The sequence below is a fragment of the Trichechus manatus genome, unplaced genomic scaffold (assembly GCF_000243295.1).
Source record: "Trichechus manatus latirostris isolate Lorelei unplaced genomic scaffold, TriManLat1.0 scaffold00042, whole genome shotgun sequence".
Lineage (NCBI taxonomy): Eukaryota > Metazoa > Chordata > Mammalia > Sirenia > Trichechidae > Trichechus > Trichechus manatus.
The window spans coordinates 13066715-13082207 of NW_004443978.1; the positions used below are offsets into that span (position 1 = coordinate 13066715).

The 15493-nt window shown below is 40.4% G+C and overlaps 1 protein-coding gene across 1 annotated transcript in view; it reads right to left on the bottom strand.

The window, feature by feature from the left end:
• Positions 1 to 15493, bottom strand: part of MACROD2 (mono-ADP ribosylhydrolase 2) — a 2703848-nt gene that overhangs the window by 77258 nt on the left and 2611097 nt on the right. The window contains exon 16 of the mRNA XM_023731427.1: positions 3179 to 3201. Within this exon, the coding sequence (XP_023587195.1) occupies positions 3179 to 3201 (23 nt within the window). The remainder of the gene's footprint in view (positions 1 to 3178; positions 3202 to 15493) is intronic.

Below are 15493 nucleotides of genomic sequence, written 5' to 3' on the forward strand. Positions count from 1 at the left end.
TTGTCACTGGGATACAGCTTTTCTTTTTTGCATTCTCTGCCTTCATCTCATCTTCCTAAAGGTAGAAGATGAGAATATGGGACTCAGTTTGCTGGGTGGTAGAAAGCTCTAATCCCAACCTGATCAGAAGAGACACAAGTCAAGAAATTCCCAGTAGTGACTTTTGGTTACCTTGGGAAGTGAGGATAGGGCCCTCCCTTGCCCCTAATAGAAATTCCACACCAAACAGACAGCATACATGAAAAGTCAAGTGTCATGAACACTACAGCAGATGTTTAGGATGGGGAGAATCAGGGATGGGGCAGGGCCATGGGCCAGGGGCAATTAATTTGCTGTCCTGTTGTTTTCCTGGGCTTCTGTTAAACCCAAGATGGTGAGCAAGGGTTTCCCCAGCACAGTGAGTACAGAAGGCTTGTTGCTTTGCAAATGAGGAAAATGGGAAAATCTGACCGAGTTATCTGCAAACCCCCACAAGACTTCTCCTTGTGGGTTTATGACAACCTATTGTCCAATTGAGAGAGCATGGAATTAGGCCGTGAATGCTAAGTCCTTCTTCGAAACAACAAAAACTGCCATTTATTGAGAATCAAAGGGTACTAGATAGTAATAGTAGTAAACTTAAAATCTCCATTTTATAGGTGAAGAAGTGAAGTAACTAGCCCAAGATCATGCAGCAAAATGGGACAGATCTGGAATTTTAATTCAGCCTTTTTAAAGATAAGGCTGCATAACAGGCAGGCCCACATTTTAAAGCTGATATTTAACAGGCCCATATTCGCAGCTGGTAGAGAAAACTCAACGAAAGCCCAGAGACAAACGTTGACACTTCCTCTTTTGGGAGAAACCTTAGATGTGTAAGGCATTAAAGCTGGAAGAGAATTCAGAACTTAGGCCAATTTCCTCATCTAGCACATCCTAAAGAATGCCGGTGGCGCAATGGTTATGTATTCGTCTGCTAACCAAAAGGTTGTCAGTTCAAACCTGCCCAGTGGCTCCACGGCGAAAGGCTTGGCAATATGCTTCTGCAAAGAGTACAGCCAAGAAAATCCTATGAGGCAGTTCTACTCTGTCACATGGGGTCACTATGAGTCGGAATAGACTCCTGGGGCACCCAAAAACAAAAACAAGGAAATTAAGGACACTGTTAAGGACGCATAACTATCTGACAGTAGGTGTACTGATGAGACATCAACTTCCTATACTCCCATTCAGTGCTGAATTAACCTATCGTCTATCTCAACAGATATTTCTCAGAACATCTAAAGATACCTGGAGCACAGACCAAAACCATTTGCTAAAACCTCTGGCGCTAAGTGAATGTTATTTCTTATAACTACAGTCAGAACAGCATGCAAGATGGTGAAATGGAATATTACTCTGTGGATTCTCCATACATGTTACTCTAACTCTCTCCTGGGAATGATAAACATTTAAAAAGAATGTAAATGTAGCAACAGCTTGTGGGCCATTTGTTGTTGTTGTTAGGTGCCGTTGAGTAGGTTCCAACTCATAACAACCCTACGTACAACAGAACGAAACACTGCCTGGTCTCGCGCCGTCCTCACAATTATTGTTATGCTTGAGCTTATTGTTGCAGACACTGTGTCAATCCATCTCATTGAGAGTCTTCCTCTTTTTTGCTGACCCTCTACTTTACCAAGCATGATGTCCTTTTCAGGGGAGAGATTCCTTCTGATAACATGTCCGAAGTACGTGAGATGAAGTCTCACCATCCTTGCTTCTAAGTAGCATTCTGGCTGTGTTTCTTCCAAGACAAATTTGTTCATGCTTTTGACAGTCCATGGAGAGCCTTGATACTGTAGCAGAAAAGAGCAAGATGAACCACCAGCACTGGGAACAGAGCGTTTATCATAGTCAGATTGCAGGGCCAGTTGGAGTCAAGGAGGGGTGAAGTCACCAGAGAGAATCACGAAGCTGGACTGGGCTAGAGAAAAGAGACCCCAGATCTTGGCATTAGATGGTAGAGGGTGCCTAGTCACTAGATGGGAAAGGGGTGTTGCCAGAGAATCCAGAGGTCAGTGAAAGGAAAGAAACATGAAAGACTGAGAATGTACATGAATGAGATTAAATTCCCAAAGATACTGTTATGGATTGAATTGTGTTCCCCAAAACTGTGTTGTAAATCCTAACCTCTAAACCTGTAGTTATAATCCCATTTGGGAATGGGCTGGGTTTGTTATGTTAATGAGGCATGATTAGTGTAGGCTATATCTTGAGTCAATTTCTTTTGAGATATAAAAGAGATTAAATGCAAGCTGAAGCAGAAATGGGGTAAGATAGATGCCAAGACACATGGAGATCCCCAAGGAAGCAGGAAACAGAAGCTGAAGAGACAAGGACCTTCCTCCAGAGTCAACAGAGAGAGAAAGCCTTCCCCTAGAGCCAGTGCTCTGAATTCAGACTTCTAGCCTCCTAAACTGTGAAAGGAGCCTTGGTGGCGCAGTGGTTAACAGCTCATCTGCTAACCAAAAGGTTAGCAGCTCGGATCCACCAGCTGCTCCTTGGAAACCCTATGGGGCAGTCCTACTCTGTCCTATAGGGTCGCTATGAGTTGGAATTGACTTGACGGCAACGGGTTTCATTTGTTTTTTCTGTAAACTGTGAGAAAATAAATTTCTGTTTGTTAAAACTACCTATTTGTGGTATTTCTGTTATAGCATCACTAGATAACTAAGACAGATACTTTAAATTGCTGGATCAAATTTAGTTTCCTTTTTTTGCTGCACAGCAGGATAGGGGGCTTTTAAGGATTATCATAGCTACCTAAGAAAATACACCTGCATTTCCTTTTTCATTTCTGAGTTAAGAAGTACAAATATTTAATCATATTACAAAATATGGAATGGAGCAGGGTGAAGACGGGTTCTGAGGTCGTGTATCTTCTCCACTGAACCAGTGTTATAGCAGTAGGATCACTCCATCGAGAGTGTTCATGGCATCAAAGTTAAATTGATTTTCTTTTTTTTACAATTCATCAGTTGATTGGAATAGTGACTTTTAGTTTGCATCATGTTTAGACCAAATTTTCTTGCAGAGCAATTTTTTTTCTTGGAGTTTTGAAATGTATTTTTTTTTATTTTTAAAGTGTTGTCAGAGGTCCAATTTAGAGTCTTTCTAGCCTCTTGGTCATACTACTTATCACTTTCTTTCTGGTGACCCCTCCTGGAGTCTTCTGTCCTTCTTTTCCAAAGTGGGCCAACTGAATTCTTGGCCTGCTACACAACCATCAATCTAAGACTTCTCTTTTACTACTTTTCTGGGTTGAATCTAGTGTTTACTGAGTTCCTTATTTTCTTCTGTTGTGGTTTTCTCCCCCATTTTGTTAGTGTGCTTCCTCAAATAACTTCCTAAGAGTACATAAGACATAAAAATGTTGATGTCTTGTATGTCTTAACCAGTTGCTGTCAAGTCAATTCTTACTCATGGAGACCCCATGTGCGTCAGAGTAGAACTATGCTCTATAGGGTTTTCAATGGCTGAATTTTTGGAAATAGATCACCAGGACCTTCTTCTGCAGCACCTCTGGGTAAACCTCCAACCTTTTAGTTAGCACCTGAGCATGTTAAATGTTTGCACACCCAAGAACTCCTTGTATGTCTTATATTTATTATGTTTATTGTATCTATATCCTGGAGAAGGACATCATGCTTGGTAAGGTAGAGAGTCAGTGAAAAAGAGAAAGACCCTCAAGGAGATGGATTGACACGGTGGCTGCAACAATGGGCTCAAGCATAACAACGATTATGAAGATGGCACAATACCAGGCAGTATTTCCTTCTGTTGTGCATGGGATCTCTACGAGTTGGAATCGACTCGACGGCACCTAACACCAACATACACTTGCTTAGTATTAGAGCAGAGTATTGAAGTTTAAAATCACCTTTTTTTTCCTCAGAACTTTGAAAACCATATTCTATTGTCTTCTACCATTCAATGTTGCTGATAATCTATTTTGAGACTGATTCCTATGTTTGTTTGGTGGTTAGTTTTCCAAACTGGATCTTTCGTCCTTGATGTTCTGAAATGCCATGATGACGATTCTCAGTGTGAGTCTTTTGTCATTCACACACTTACCACTTAACTGGGCCCTTTCACTCACAGCTTCCCATTCTGGGAACTTTCCTACTATTTGTTTGGTAATTGGACCTCTGCTTCTGTAACAATTTCTCTCATATTTTCCTGTTCCAGGTCTTTTTGCTCAACTCAATGTTTCAACTCACGTATTGATTTTATTTTTAATTTTTGCAATCCCATTTTTCACTTTCAGAGCTTCTTATTTCTCACTGCTTCCTTTCTGTAGCATCTTATTTTTGAGATTTTTTTTTTTCTCCTTCTTTTTAAGAGTTTATAAATTAGAGGGATTTTTTTTGGTTTGTTCTTTGTTGGTAAGGTTCCTTTTATTATTATTATTATTATTAAAGTTTTCTTCGTACCCTGAATTATCATTTTCCTTTATTTCTGCCTTTCTATCATTCTCTTACTTTTTCCCACTCACTGGTTTTCCTAATATGTTTGCTGGTTGTAGGTTGCCATTCATATTGAAAAATAAGAAACCAGGGTGATACATGTTTCTTGTGCTAGGGGATGTGAGTCTGTCTCCCTGCCAACATCTTTCATGAGGAGGATATCTGATGGGAGAGAGGTGGGTCCTATGTAAGTGAGTGAAATGTGCGGATGGGCAGGTTTTTCCCTTAGGGTAAAATGACAAGGAGCCAGATACCAGGCTGTAGGCCCCCAAATGCCAGAATAAAGGCATTAATCTGTGATAGTAGCCTCTACAGGAGCAATCATACTTCTCTTCACTTTATTACTGAATTTTTAAATTTTAACTGAGCTCCCTGTTGGTATCATGTTGGAGAGGTTGGCTGCTTTGGCTGTTCCATAAGAGAACTTCAGATATCCTATATTTTCAACCCCTCTTCTTATGCTTGACCTTCTTCTTGTCCATTGACCTTATGTCCCAGTTTGCCCAGCATTGTCCCAGGTTATGTCTATCATCCAACCCAACGTAATTACCGTTGTTCCACCTTTTACTCCTCAAAATATCCTAGTTTAGAAGATAAATTGTATGGTTGCCCTACTGCTGATCCAAATCATGAGCTTCTCGGGGGTTCCAAAATGGAAGACCTAATTCCTCCTGCACTGTGGCCTCCTACAGCATATTCTAGACTGTCTCATTTTCAACATGTTCCCATTTGATTTCTAATGTTCAGAAATGGGTTGAAATCCATTGTCCAACTCCTGACTTCTTCATTGTTGCGGGTTTACTACAAATTTGTATTTCTATACTGTTATCCCAAGAGAGTGTTTGGAGAAATGGAAGTGAACAGCATGCTCATTCTATAATCTTTAACTGATAATCTGTTTATCAGTCTTAAATCAAACTGGAAATATAAGAGTGAAGTACCCACCCTCTGTTCAATATTTCAATATGTAGGACAAGATTATTCTCCAAAACACATCACCACTGCCCCAGTAAACACACCATTGACCAGTGATCTGAGATCACAGATATGGAGAGAAGTAGGTATAACACGGTTTAATTTTCACTGTAAAATGTGTGTTTCTTAGGTAACTTGAGTTTAATCAAATAATAGCCATAAATATATTCTTCTGAGCAGAGGAATGTTGAGGGATGAATTTTAATACATTGTTGTCCATATGAGAACCATTAATGACTTTGCTGTAAATCTTATAATTTAACTTGACAATGTAGGGGAAAACCATGCTGTTATATTTAATTTACATTAGAAATGTACTTATGTAGTAACAATAAAGTTCATATATGCATATCTATATTAAATTCAAAACATATTAGTCATGATATGGTCGTAAAGTCTTTATACTCTCTTTTCTTCACATTCTCAGGTTATTATTTCATTTTTGATACACTTATGCCTCCGCGGTGGTGCAGTGGTTAAGAGTTACAGCAGTTAACCAAAAGGGAGGCAGTTTGAAGGTGGGCTTGTCAAATGTTTGAAATGTATTTCCACCATTTGAAAAGGATTGGCTGGTCTTTGAAAACAGAGAATGACATTTAGGGGGAAAGATCTTAGTTTTGATAAGATTATATGTAATTATGTGTTTGGAGGATATGGTCTGGGTTCCCAAACCTGTTTTCCCTCATTGGGCTGCTTTTATTCCAGTTCCTGATTTGCCAGAATCCAAATAATGAGGAATCTAGACTTTTGGGGCCTGTCATAGTTATCTAGTGCTGCTATAACAAAAATACCACGAGTGAATGGCTTTAACAAATAGAAATTTACTCTCTCATAGTTTAGGAGGCTAGAAATACGAATTCAGGGTGTCAGCTCCAGAGAAGGGCTTTCTCTTTCTCTGTTGGCCTTGGGGGAAGCTTCTTGTCATCAATCTTCCCCTGGGTCTAGGAGTTTGTCAGCACAGGGCCCTAGGTCCAAAGGATGTGCTCTGTTCCTGGCTGTTCTTTCTTGGTGGTAGGAGGTCCCTCTCCTCTGTGCTCACTTCTCTCTTTTATATCTCAAAATAGATTGACTCAAGATACAACCTAATCTTGTAGACTGTGTCCTGCCTCATTAACATAACTAACTGCTTCTAATCCTGCCTTATTAACTTCATAGAGGTTAAGATTTACAACACGTAGGAAAACTACATCAGATCACAAAATGGAGGACAACTACACAATACTAGGAATCATGGCCTAGTCAAGTCAACACACGTTTTTAGATGACACAATTCAATCTATAACAGGGCCCAATTTACGACTGGACGAAAGTGTTTGCCAGGGGCTCCCAGTCAGTTCTCCTCCCATGAAGGATAGAGGAGGTGCTATCTCCCAAAGGCGTTCTCCCACTCTGAGCTCATAAAACCCTGAGGATGGTAACCTAGGTAAAACACACTTTAGAGATAGATATGGGGATGAACTGCCAGAGAAGGCATTCAAAAACCTCTTATACAATATTTGTCTTTTTGTGACTGACTTATTCCACTCAGTATAATGTCTTTAAGCTCCATCGATATTGTAGCATGTATCAAGACTTTATTTCTCTTTCTGGCTGAGTAGTATTCTATTGCATATATGTACCATATTTTGTTTATCCATTCATCTGTTGATGAGCATTTAGGTTGTTTCCACCTTTTGACTATTATGAATAGTGCTGCAATGAACTTTGGTATACAAGTCTCTGTTTGAGCTTATTGCCTCCATGAACATCTGTCTCCTTTGCCATGAGACCAGAAGAACTGGATGGTGCCGGCTATCGTTACTGAACATTTTGATCAAGGATTCTTCAGAAGAATAGAAATAATGGAGGCTGAATGAACTCCTAAAACTATTGCCCTGAGGTAATTTTTAAACCTTAAACCTTAAACCAAAAATATTCCCTGAAATCTTCTTAAAACCAAACAATCCTTTAGCTTAACTAGTAAACAATGTCTGCCTTGAGCATTAGGCTCTTTTAAGATCTATCTATACGATATCAAATTATTGCAATTGCTGTTAAGAAGTCATAGACCCATAAAAAGTTGAATTGGCAAAAGTTGTGTGATGGGTATATTTATAACAATGACAAAAAAAAAGTGTAACTGCTGAGGCTGCTTATGTATAACCAAACACCTCATGGGATTTGGTTCCTTCGTTTTGAGGTTTAGGGTCATGATTTCATGGGACATCCCAGTTAACTTGTCTAATAATGTCTTTGGTGCTTCTGTTCTACCTCCTAGTTCTTTGTGTAGTGCCTGGAGTCTTAACAGGTTCTAAGTGGCCATCTAAGGCACAACAATTGGTCTCTATTCACATGGAACAAAAGAGGAAGAGAGTCAGGAATACGAGGATATGGAAGGTGTGGCTAATTGCCTGCATGAACAACTTCCCCCTTCGTCATGAGACCAGAAGATCTGGATGGTGCCTGGCTACTATTACTGAATATTTTGATCAAGGATTCTACAGAAGAATCCTGATCAAAAGGGAGGGAAATGCAGAACAGAATTTAAAAATTCCCGTGGACTCCAGATTTTCTGAAGCCATGAAGGCAGCAGGAGCCCCTGAAATTATTGCCTTGAGATAATCTTTAACCCTTAAATAAAAATATCCCTTGAAGTCTTCTTAAAAACAAACAATAGTTTAGCTTAACTAGTAAAAAAAGTCTGCCTTGAATATTATGCTTTTTTAAGATCTGCCTATCTGGAATCAAATTGACAACAGCAACTTGAAAGATCAGATAGGAACCTTAGGGGTTTTGAGTGTATGTTAACGGACAAGAAAGAACTCAGAAAAGGAGGGTGAGAATGGTTGCACAACTCGAAGAATGTAGTCAATGTCACTGAATTGTACATGTAGAAATTGTTGAATTTATGTATGTTTTGCTGTGTATATTCTCAACAACAGCTACAAAATAAATAAAATTTAAAACAAACAAAAAACTCCCTAGTAGCTGAACATATGAACACACTTTGAAGAAGATAAAGCCCAAAACAGTTTGATATAATCAAGTTGTGACATCAGAGTGCTATTTTTTCCCATTCTCTAGAAATGCCTTTATTGTTACAACATGGCTAGTACAAACTATAAATTCTAGAGTGAAAATAAGATAAAATGGTTAGAAGACAAAGCACCGTTCTTTTATATTCTGTCCCCTGGTCTCTTGGCTGTGATCACTGGCGTATGCTGAGCTAAGAGATGAGAGAACACGGGATTTTGTAACCAAACACAAAATATCACAGGATGCTGGCCCTCTGGGAGCTCTGAAAAAGGGTGTTTGAAGGTTAACTCTGCAGCTGTGTTGTGTGGAGCTGTCTGGGTGACTCAAATGTACAGGGACTTACACCACAAGCTTGACTGGTTCTCTCTCTCTTGTCTTTTCCTAAGGTGTGATTTTCATAGTTATTAATATTCTTAGTAATTATTAAGACTTCAATGATAATGAAGCTTACATGAAGCAAGACCCTCAACCCTGGCATTTAAAATCAATTACAGTAGAAAGAAAAATTGGATTTCTGCCATTATGCAAATGAATGGTAAGATTGAACCCATCGGGAATGGCCTAGAAGGTTTATGGCCTAGAAGGTTTATAAAGAGTTACCACTCCCTCTCTTATCAATTCCTTCCAGTTACTGATTTGCCAGAATTCCAAGTTTCTGTTTGTCCTCATTCCAGTGCTTCTCTCTTAGAATGTAGCTTCTTTGGAAATGTTAAGTTTCTTTATAGCATGAAAGGTAGAGATGTTGTTTCTAATTACTGCTCCATAATATACTTTGATACCAGTAGCAACAATTGGAAGACATTCTAGTGAATATAAAACCCCAAAACATGGTATATGAGTAAGGGGAGGGGGATTAATGATAAATCCTAAAAATCCTAAAACCTTCAAGCTTAGGAGTAGCTGTTTCCATACTCCTGGGTCCTATTTTGCCAGGTTTCTATGCAAATGTCAGCCTCGATTATCACAGTAATATTATATATGCTGCAGCACTTACTATTGGTGCCTAAGTATGAATAAAGTCAGAGGGGACACATAGATCAACCCTCATTAATGTTTTATTCCCTAAGTTTGCAGGCTCGTTTTTGCAAGGTTTTGGAGATGTTTGCACGACCCTGTAATTTCTGTATGGAGACAGAACCAGCTGTGACAGGTGCACTCTCCTGATACCACACATCTGCCAGAAGCCAAGGGTTGCAGGCTGTTTTCTTGATGGGCTATGTCCCTTTAATGAGGTCTCTTAATATCAAAGAAGTTGGCAGTTAAAGAAAAACCACCGGACCTCTAGTTTGGGCACGTTTGGGGATTGGAAGTACCCTCGTGGTCCTGCATTGTACTTGTAGTGGCTGAGGGAGCATATTAGCCAAGTAATTATACGGCAGAGAGAAATATTTGGAGGAAGTTTGCATTGGTCTAGTGTGCCCATCATTGTTAGGTTTCTCACTGTTCATCACAAAACTGTGAGGTTTTCCCTTGGTTTGGAGTATGGGCTTCTGCTCAGAACAATGATAACAATAATAATTAATATTTACTGAGAGTTTACTGTGTGCCGGGCATTATTCTTAGCAATTTACACATGTCAAATTATGCAATCCTCATAAATAACCCTCTGAGGTAGGTGTTATTATTATCCTCATTTACAGACGAGGAAACAGAGTTAAAGTTAAACAACTTGTTCTAGGTCATGTGACTTGTTGGAGAGGTGTCTGCTTGCAAACCCAGATAATCTGGCTTCAGAGCCTAGGCTGGCTCCTGCTTTTGCTGCTGTGGTACTTCCTCACCTCACCTGGGGAGAAGTTCATATGCAGAGTTGCCAGGGATGGAAGCAATATCTTTTAAAAATACAGCTGTAGCCTTTGAATCGATAAGTGAAGGTCAGGATCGTTGTGTACAACTCTACATCCATGTTTTAAGAGAGAAGTTGGAAATCTAGCCTGCTTAGAGGTATGCAGCCAAGATGGCGAAGGGTTTGAAGACCATGTAACACAAGGGGTGTTTGGAGTAACTGAGGGATAAATTAAATGACTAACAAGAAGAGGTCTCAGGAGGTGGCTATGAAAACTGCCTCCAAATACTCAAGGGACTCTTGCCACCTGGGCCACGTTGATTTCAGTTCCCTCTCAGTGCAAAACTTGGATGAACACTGTATTTTTACATGTGAAACATGTGAAAACAGAAAATTGGGGGTGGGAGGGTGCAGTTGGCAGACAAACGTAGAAGGTGGGTGTTATTTGTGTAAAAATATGGTAAGTGGAAACTGCAGGAAAGTCAAGCTCAGTTAATTATCAGGAATTATTCTTGAGCCCTCAGAATCATCTGAGGAGGGAATAACTGCCGTGGAAGGCTGTGAGCTCCCCATCACACACCTCTCTGGGCAGAGGCCATGGCAGCAGCTGGGCAGGAAATTGTGGGCCTTTGTGCATCAGGGTAGGAGGCTAACCTAGGTGACCTCCAGGATCACTTCCGACTCCAGGATTTTACCGTTGGGAGATTTTACCATTTCAAAAGGGAACAAATTAAAATGGTGGGCATTCCCCCTTGTGTGTTGTACTCTGTCAATAACTGCCCCTCTGTGCAGTTTGCAGGGGAAAGGGGACATGGTGGAAAGAGTGCTGGGCCACAAGGTGACAAATGTCAGGTTCAGGCTCTTCCAAGTAGATGTATGACTTTGGCCAAGTACATTAACTCTCACACCCTAATTCCTGGAACTTTAAAATGGAGCCTAGACTTCCATGTGGGAAAGTTGATACCATCATTTTGGAAAATTTTCAAGTATAGTCATCCCTGGGTATCTTCGGGGGATTGATTCCAGGACACACCTCCTCCCCCATACCGAAATCCACAGATGCTCAAATCTCTTCTGTAAAATGGCATAGTGTTTGCATATAACCTACCGCAATCCTCCCATGTTCTTTAAATCATCTCTAGATTACTTATAATACCTAATACAATGTAAATGATATGTAAACAGTTGTTACACAGTACTGTATTGTTTAGGGAATAATGATGAGACCCGAGGCAGAGTGCTGGAGAGAGACTGAGGCCCTGTGAAATGGTGGGGAGCTACAGGAGGGTATGTCTACACATCACCTCATTTGTGTGGATTCAGCGTAGATCTCGGCGCGTGGGAAATTCAAGTTGTGCTTTTTAGAATTTTTTTTTTTCCAGATATTTTCAATCTGTGGTTGGTTGAATCCTCAGATTCAGAACCTGTGGATATGGAGGGCCTACTGTAGCGATAACTGGCACCAAATGTTTTCTGATTAATCATCAGTTATTTGGAGAATGAAATGAACCAAAGTTATTTTGCCCATAGCACTCTGGCTAGTGGAGAAACTATTGTATAAGGAACTCTGTAGAAGATAATTTCTGTGAATTTTCTGAAGTCTGCCGGATCAGGTTTGCTAATGGTCCTTGTAACTTACAGTGTCTTGTTATAAAGTAAAGTTCTCGCCGGCATTTCTTTTCCTTCTCTCTTCATCTTTACTCATGGATAGAGATACATTCTGCACCAGTACAACTCAGTTCTGTGATTCAAAACTGTTCCTCCAGCTAGAATAGTCTAGTTTCTTTGGGACTACTGCATTCAAAGCAATAACAATGCACTCTTACTATAACTAAGCATTCTTCTATGTAAAATTAACACGAAAAGCAGCTATAAACGATCAAGTTCTCATTTGTCCTACCTACAGAAAATTTTCTCCCTGCTTATACCTTTTGGTAAACTACTTTGTACTTCAAACATTATGTCATATTTTGTAGATAGCAATAAATTAATTCATAAATGTTTGGTGTCTGCTTTGCAAGCCTACTGCCTAATCCATAGCATAACCCTGCTTAGAACACACTTCCCATGTTTTAAAATGAATTTTTCCCTAAATAGTGATTGTAATGCCCTCTAAAGGTGCATGCATGCATTTGTGTGTGTGTGTATGTGTATACATATATATGTGTGTATATATGTATGTGTAAACATAGATATGTATGTATATATGTATACACACATACATACACATATATACATATTCATACACACACATATATATGTGTAATATATAATCTTTATTATAGGCACATCTCCATGTCTATGAATCACTATTCAAAGATAAATCTATTAGTTCACTTGAGATAAAAAAGTAATTCTAATCAAATGTTGGCATTGTTTTATTTTATCTGAAAAAGATGGCAATGGATTTACAAAGACTAACTCCCCTTTACCCAAATCTTGGTATTAAGAAACTAGACTCTAAGAGAAAGCACTTAATTATCCTAAGACCCAACACCTGAGCCGGGGAGCCTCCCACTGAGTGCATGGGGAAAGTACACACTGCACAATTCCATGCTGAGCCCGTGTCTCTAGCTTAACGTCCCACTAAATCAGTGATTCACATACTTACAATTCACATACTCCATTTCAATTAAAATAGAGTTTAATTTGGTTTCAAAAACTTGCTTTCGCCCCAGTATGGAGAAAAATAAGACTTGGGCTGTGGGATCAACTGCTGCAATACATGTGCCTATTCAGAAATGAAGGGGGTCACCAGTCACCATCAAAAAGCACAGAGCAGATCTGCATTCCAGTTAATTAATTTAGCCTTCGCATCAACTCTTCTGAGCCACAAAGAAACCTTACCAGCTAGTTTCCAACAATGAAAGGATAAAAAATTGAATGGAAAGGCTAAGAGATTTAGCAAACAAACTGTTTGCCACTTTGGGGTAACTCAAGGCTACCTGAAAAGAGCCCCTTGATGGAAATCAATTAAAAGGAACCAAACACTGACCTCCCTTAAGAGTGAGAGCTTAAATATCCCACCTACCCAATAATGGTCCAAATACAGTCTTCCAGCCCTGGAGGCCTCATGCATATTCTGAGAATGTAAAATGCCAAAAGAAGGAGGACTGGGGAGGAGGAGAGAGGTCTTTGCTTCTAAATAATAGTGGCTCTCCTGTGGTTCTGCATAGCCTTCCAGGATTCGCTTTTCAAGCTGTTTATTGAAATTGCTTGGGTCTTTAACTAATCTCCTACAAGGGCTCAAAAGCCTTAAGCTAATTATGCTTCGCTGAGATATGTGTGATGAGATGGGAAAAACACAAGCTTTGGAAAGGGTAAAAAATCTCCAGCCATCTGTTGGTGGTGTTACTAAAAGAATAAAAAGAGAGAACAAAGAGGGTAGCTAGCCAGAGTGGAAGGTACAAGATTTCTTTAATTACCAGGTCAATGAGACCACTAGTGCTTGGAAAGTTGGGAAAGGCAGGCCAAACAAGCCAGAGAGCTAAGCAACAGCAACAGTACTTAGTGAATAAGCAAAGCCAAAGATTGACGCCAAGAGGGGCACATTTTGAGGGAGAAAAGGTGGGAATTAGGTCAGCTTGGCTTAGAAAAGCATCCTTAATTAAAATTCACAGGTAGTCTATGGAAACAATAGAAAGCAATGCTCCTAAATCGGAATTCGGTTTTGGAACAACCTCTACACTTTTTTCAGCTTATCTGTTGTTCTCAAAGACGGTTGCAGATGGAGTCCTGGCGAAACCATTCTCTCTGATGCCATCAGCCAGACAGTTGCTTCTGTTATACTTGGCAATCCAGGTGAACAGCCTGTGTTTAGCTTTCAAATCAATGCCCCAGGTGTTGATTCAATACGGCAAACAGCTTATGTGCGTTGCTCTAAAGGCCCTGTTCAGCTTTTCCTTTTCTTTTTTAAAATAACTAATCCCCTCAAATTCAGTTGAGAAAACGTTAGGGTTTGGAAGACAAACTGACTTAAATCAGATAAGGGACTGCTAAGTACAATTTGTTTTTACTTTGAGAAAGGTAACTCCTGCAAGTTGAGCAGAAGCTATACCCAGAACTCTGTTTTCTGTCTTTTTTCCCAATCTTTGCAGAAGCAATGCCATATATTTTCATATTACTCTGCTTGTTTCTGTGTCTGAGGATGAGTCAAAGTACTAAAATGATGGGGAAAATGTTTTTGTTATTACGTCCTGGTAAAAAAAAAAGTGGGAAGGAATGATAATCTCAGTAATGAACACGAACGAGAGTACGCTCTTGGAGTTCCCTGAAGCTTGCTTTCCAATAAACAAAGAGTCCTTAGGTCTTTTGCACCACCCCTACCTAGGCCAGCAGGCTCTGTGTTCCCTTCTTCACTTTGCCTTCACAGACCTGCTGCACTGTGGGAAGGGCCACGAGGAGGGCAAGTGGGAGGAAGAGAGGCTTATAGGCTGATCCCAGACATGCTGTAGGGTAGTCAGGAAGAGGTCACCATTCTTAAGACAGCTACCCTAATGCTCAGTGTCCCAGCTGAAGGTCTGGGAGTCCACAGAGCTGCTCAAAGAACTTCTACCACAGTGACCAGTATGAGTCAGCTGGTTTGCATAATAAGAGCGTTTCTTTGATTTCCCAGTGTTTTCAAAGTGCGGACCCTGGACCAGCAACATCAGCATCACCTGGGAACCTATTAGAAATGCAAACTCTTGCTGCTGTCCTGCCCACTGGATACTTAGCCCCCAGACCTACTCAGTCAGAGCCTCAAGGGAAGGGCCCAGCAATTCAAGCTTTCACAAAGCTTCCAAGTGCTTGTGACCCACACGCAGGTCTCAGAACTTCTGCTCCTCACTTTCTATTGCACCAGCTCCACTGGTGTTACTGGAGACCAAACAGTACAAGGCGGCATGGAGTCAAGAGCGCCCTCTTTCCTAGACCATGAGCCTCTAAACTCTGCTTCTTTCACTTTCTACTGTCTTGTCTCTAGGATATGTGGATGTCCAATCCTAACTGTCACACAAGAAGAAATGCATGCACACACATATACACGTGGTTCAAGATTTAATCAAGTCTTAATAGCCTAATTGAGAAACGAAACTACAATTCTAGTACAGTCTTCCCTCGGTATCCTTGGGAGACTGGTTCCAGGACCCCCGCGGACACCAAAATCTGCTCAAGTCCCTTACATAAAATGGCTTAGGCCAAGAATCCAGCCAGTCCTCGGCAGCCCGCTCCCTCCCGCCGGCTGAAAGGGGCC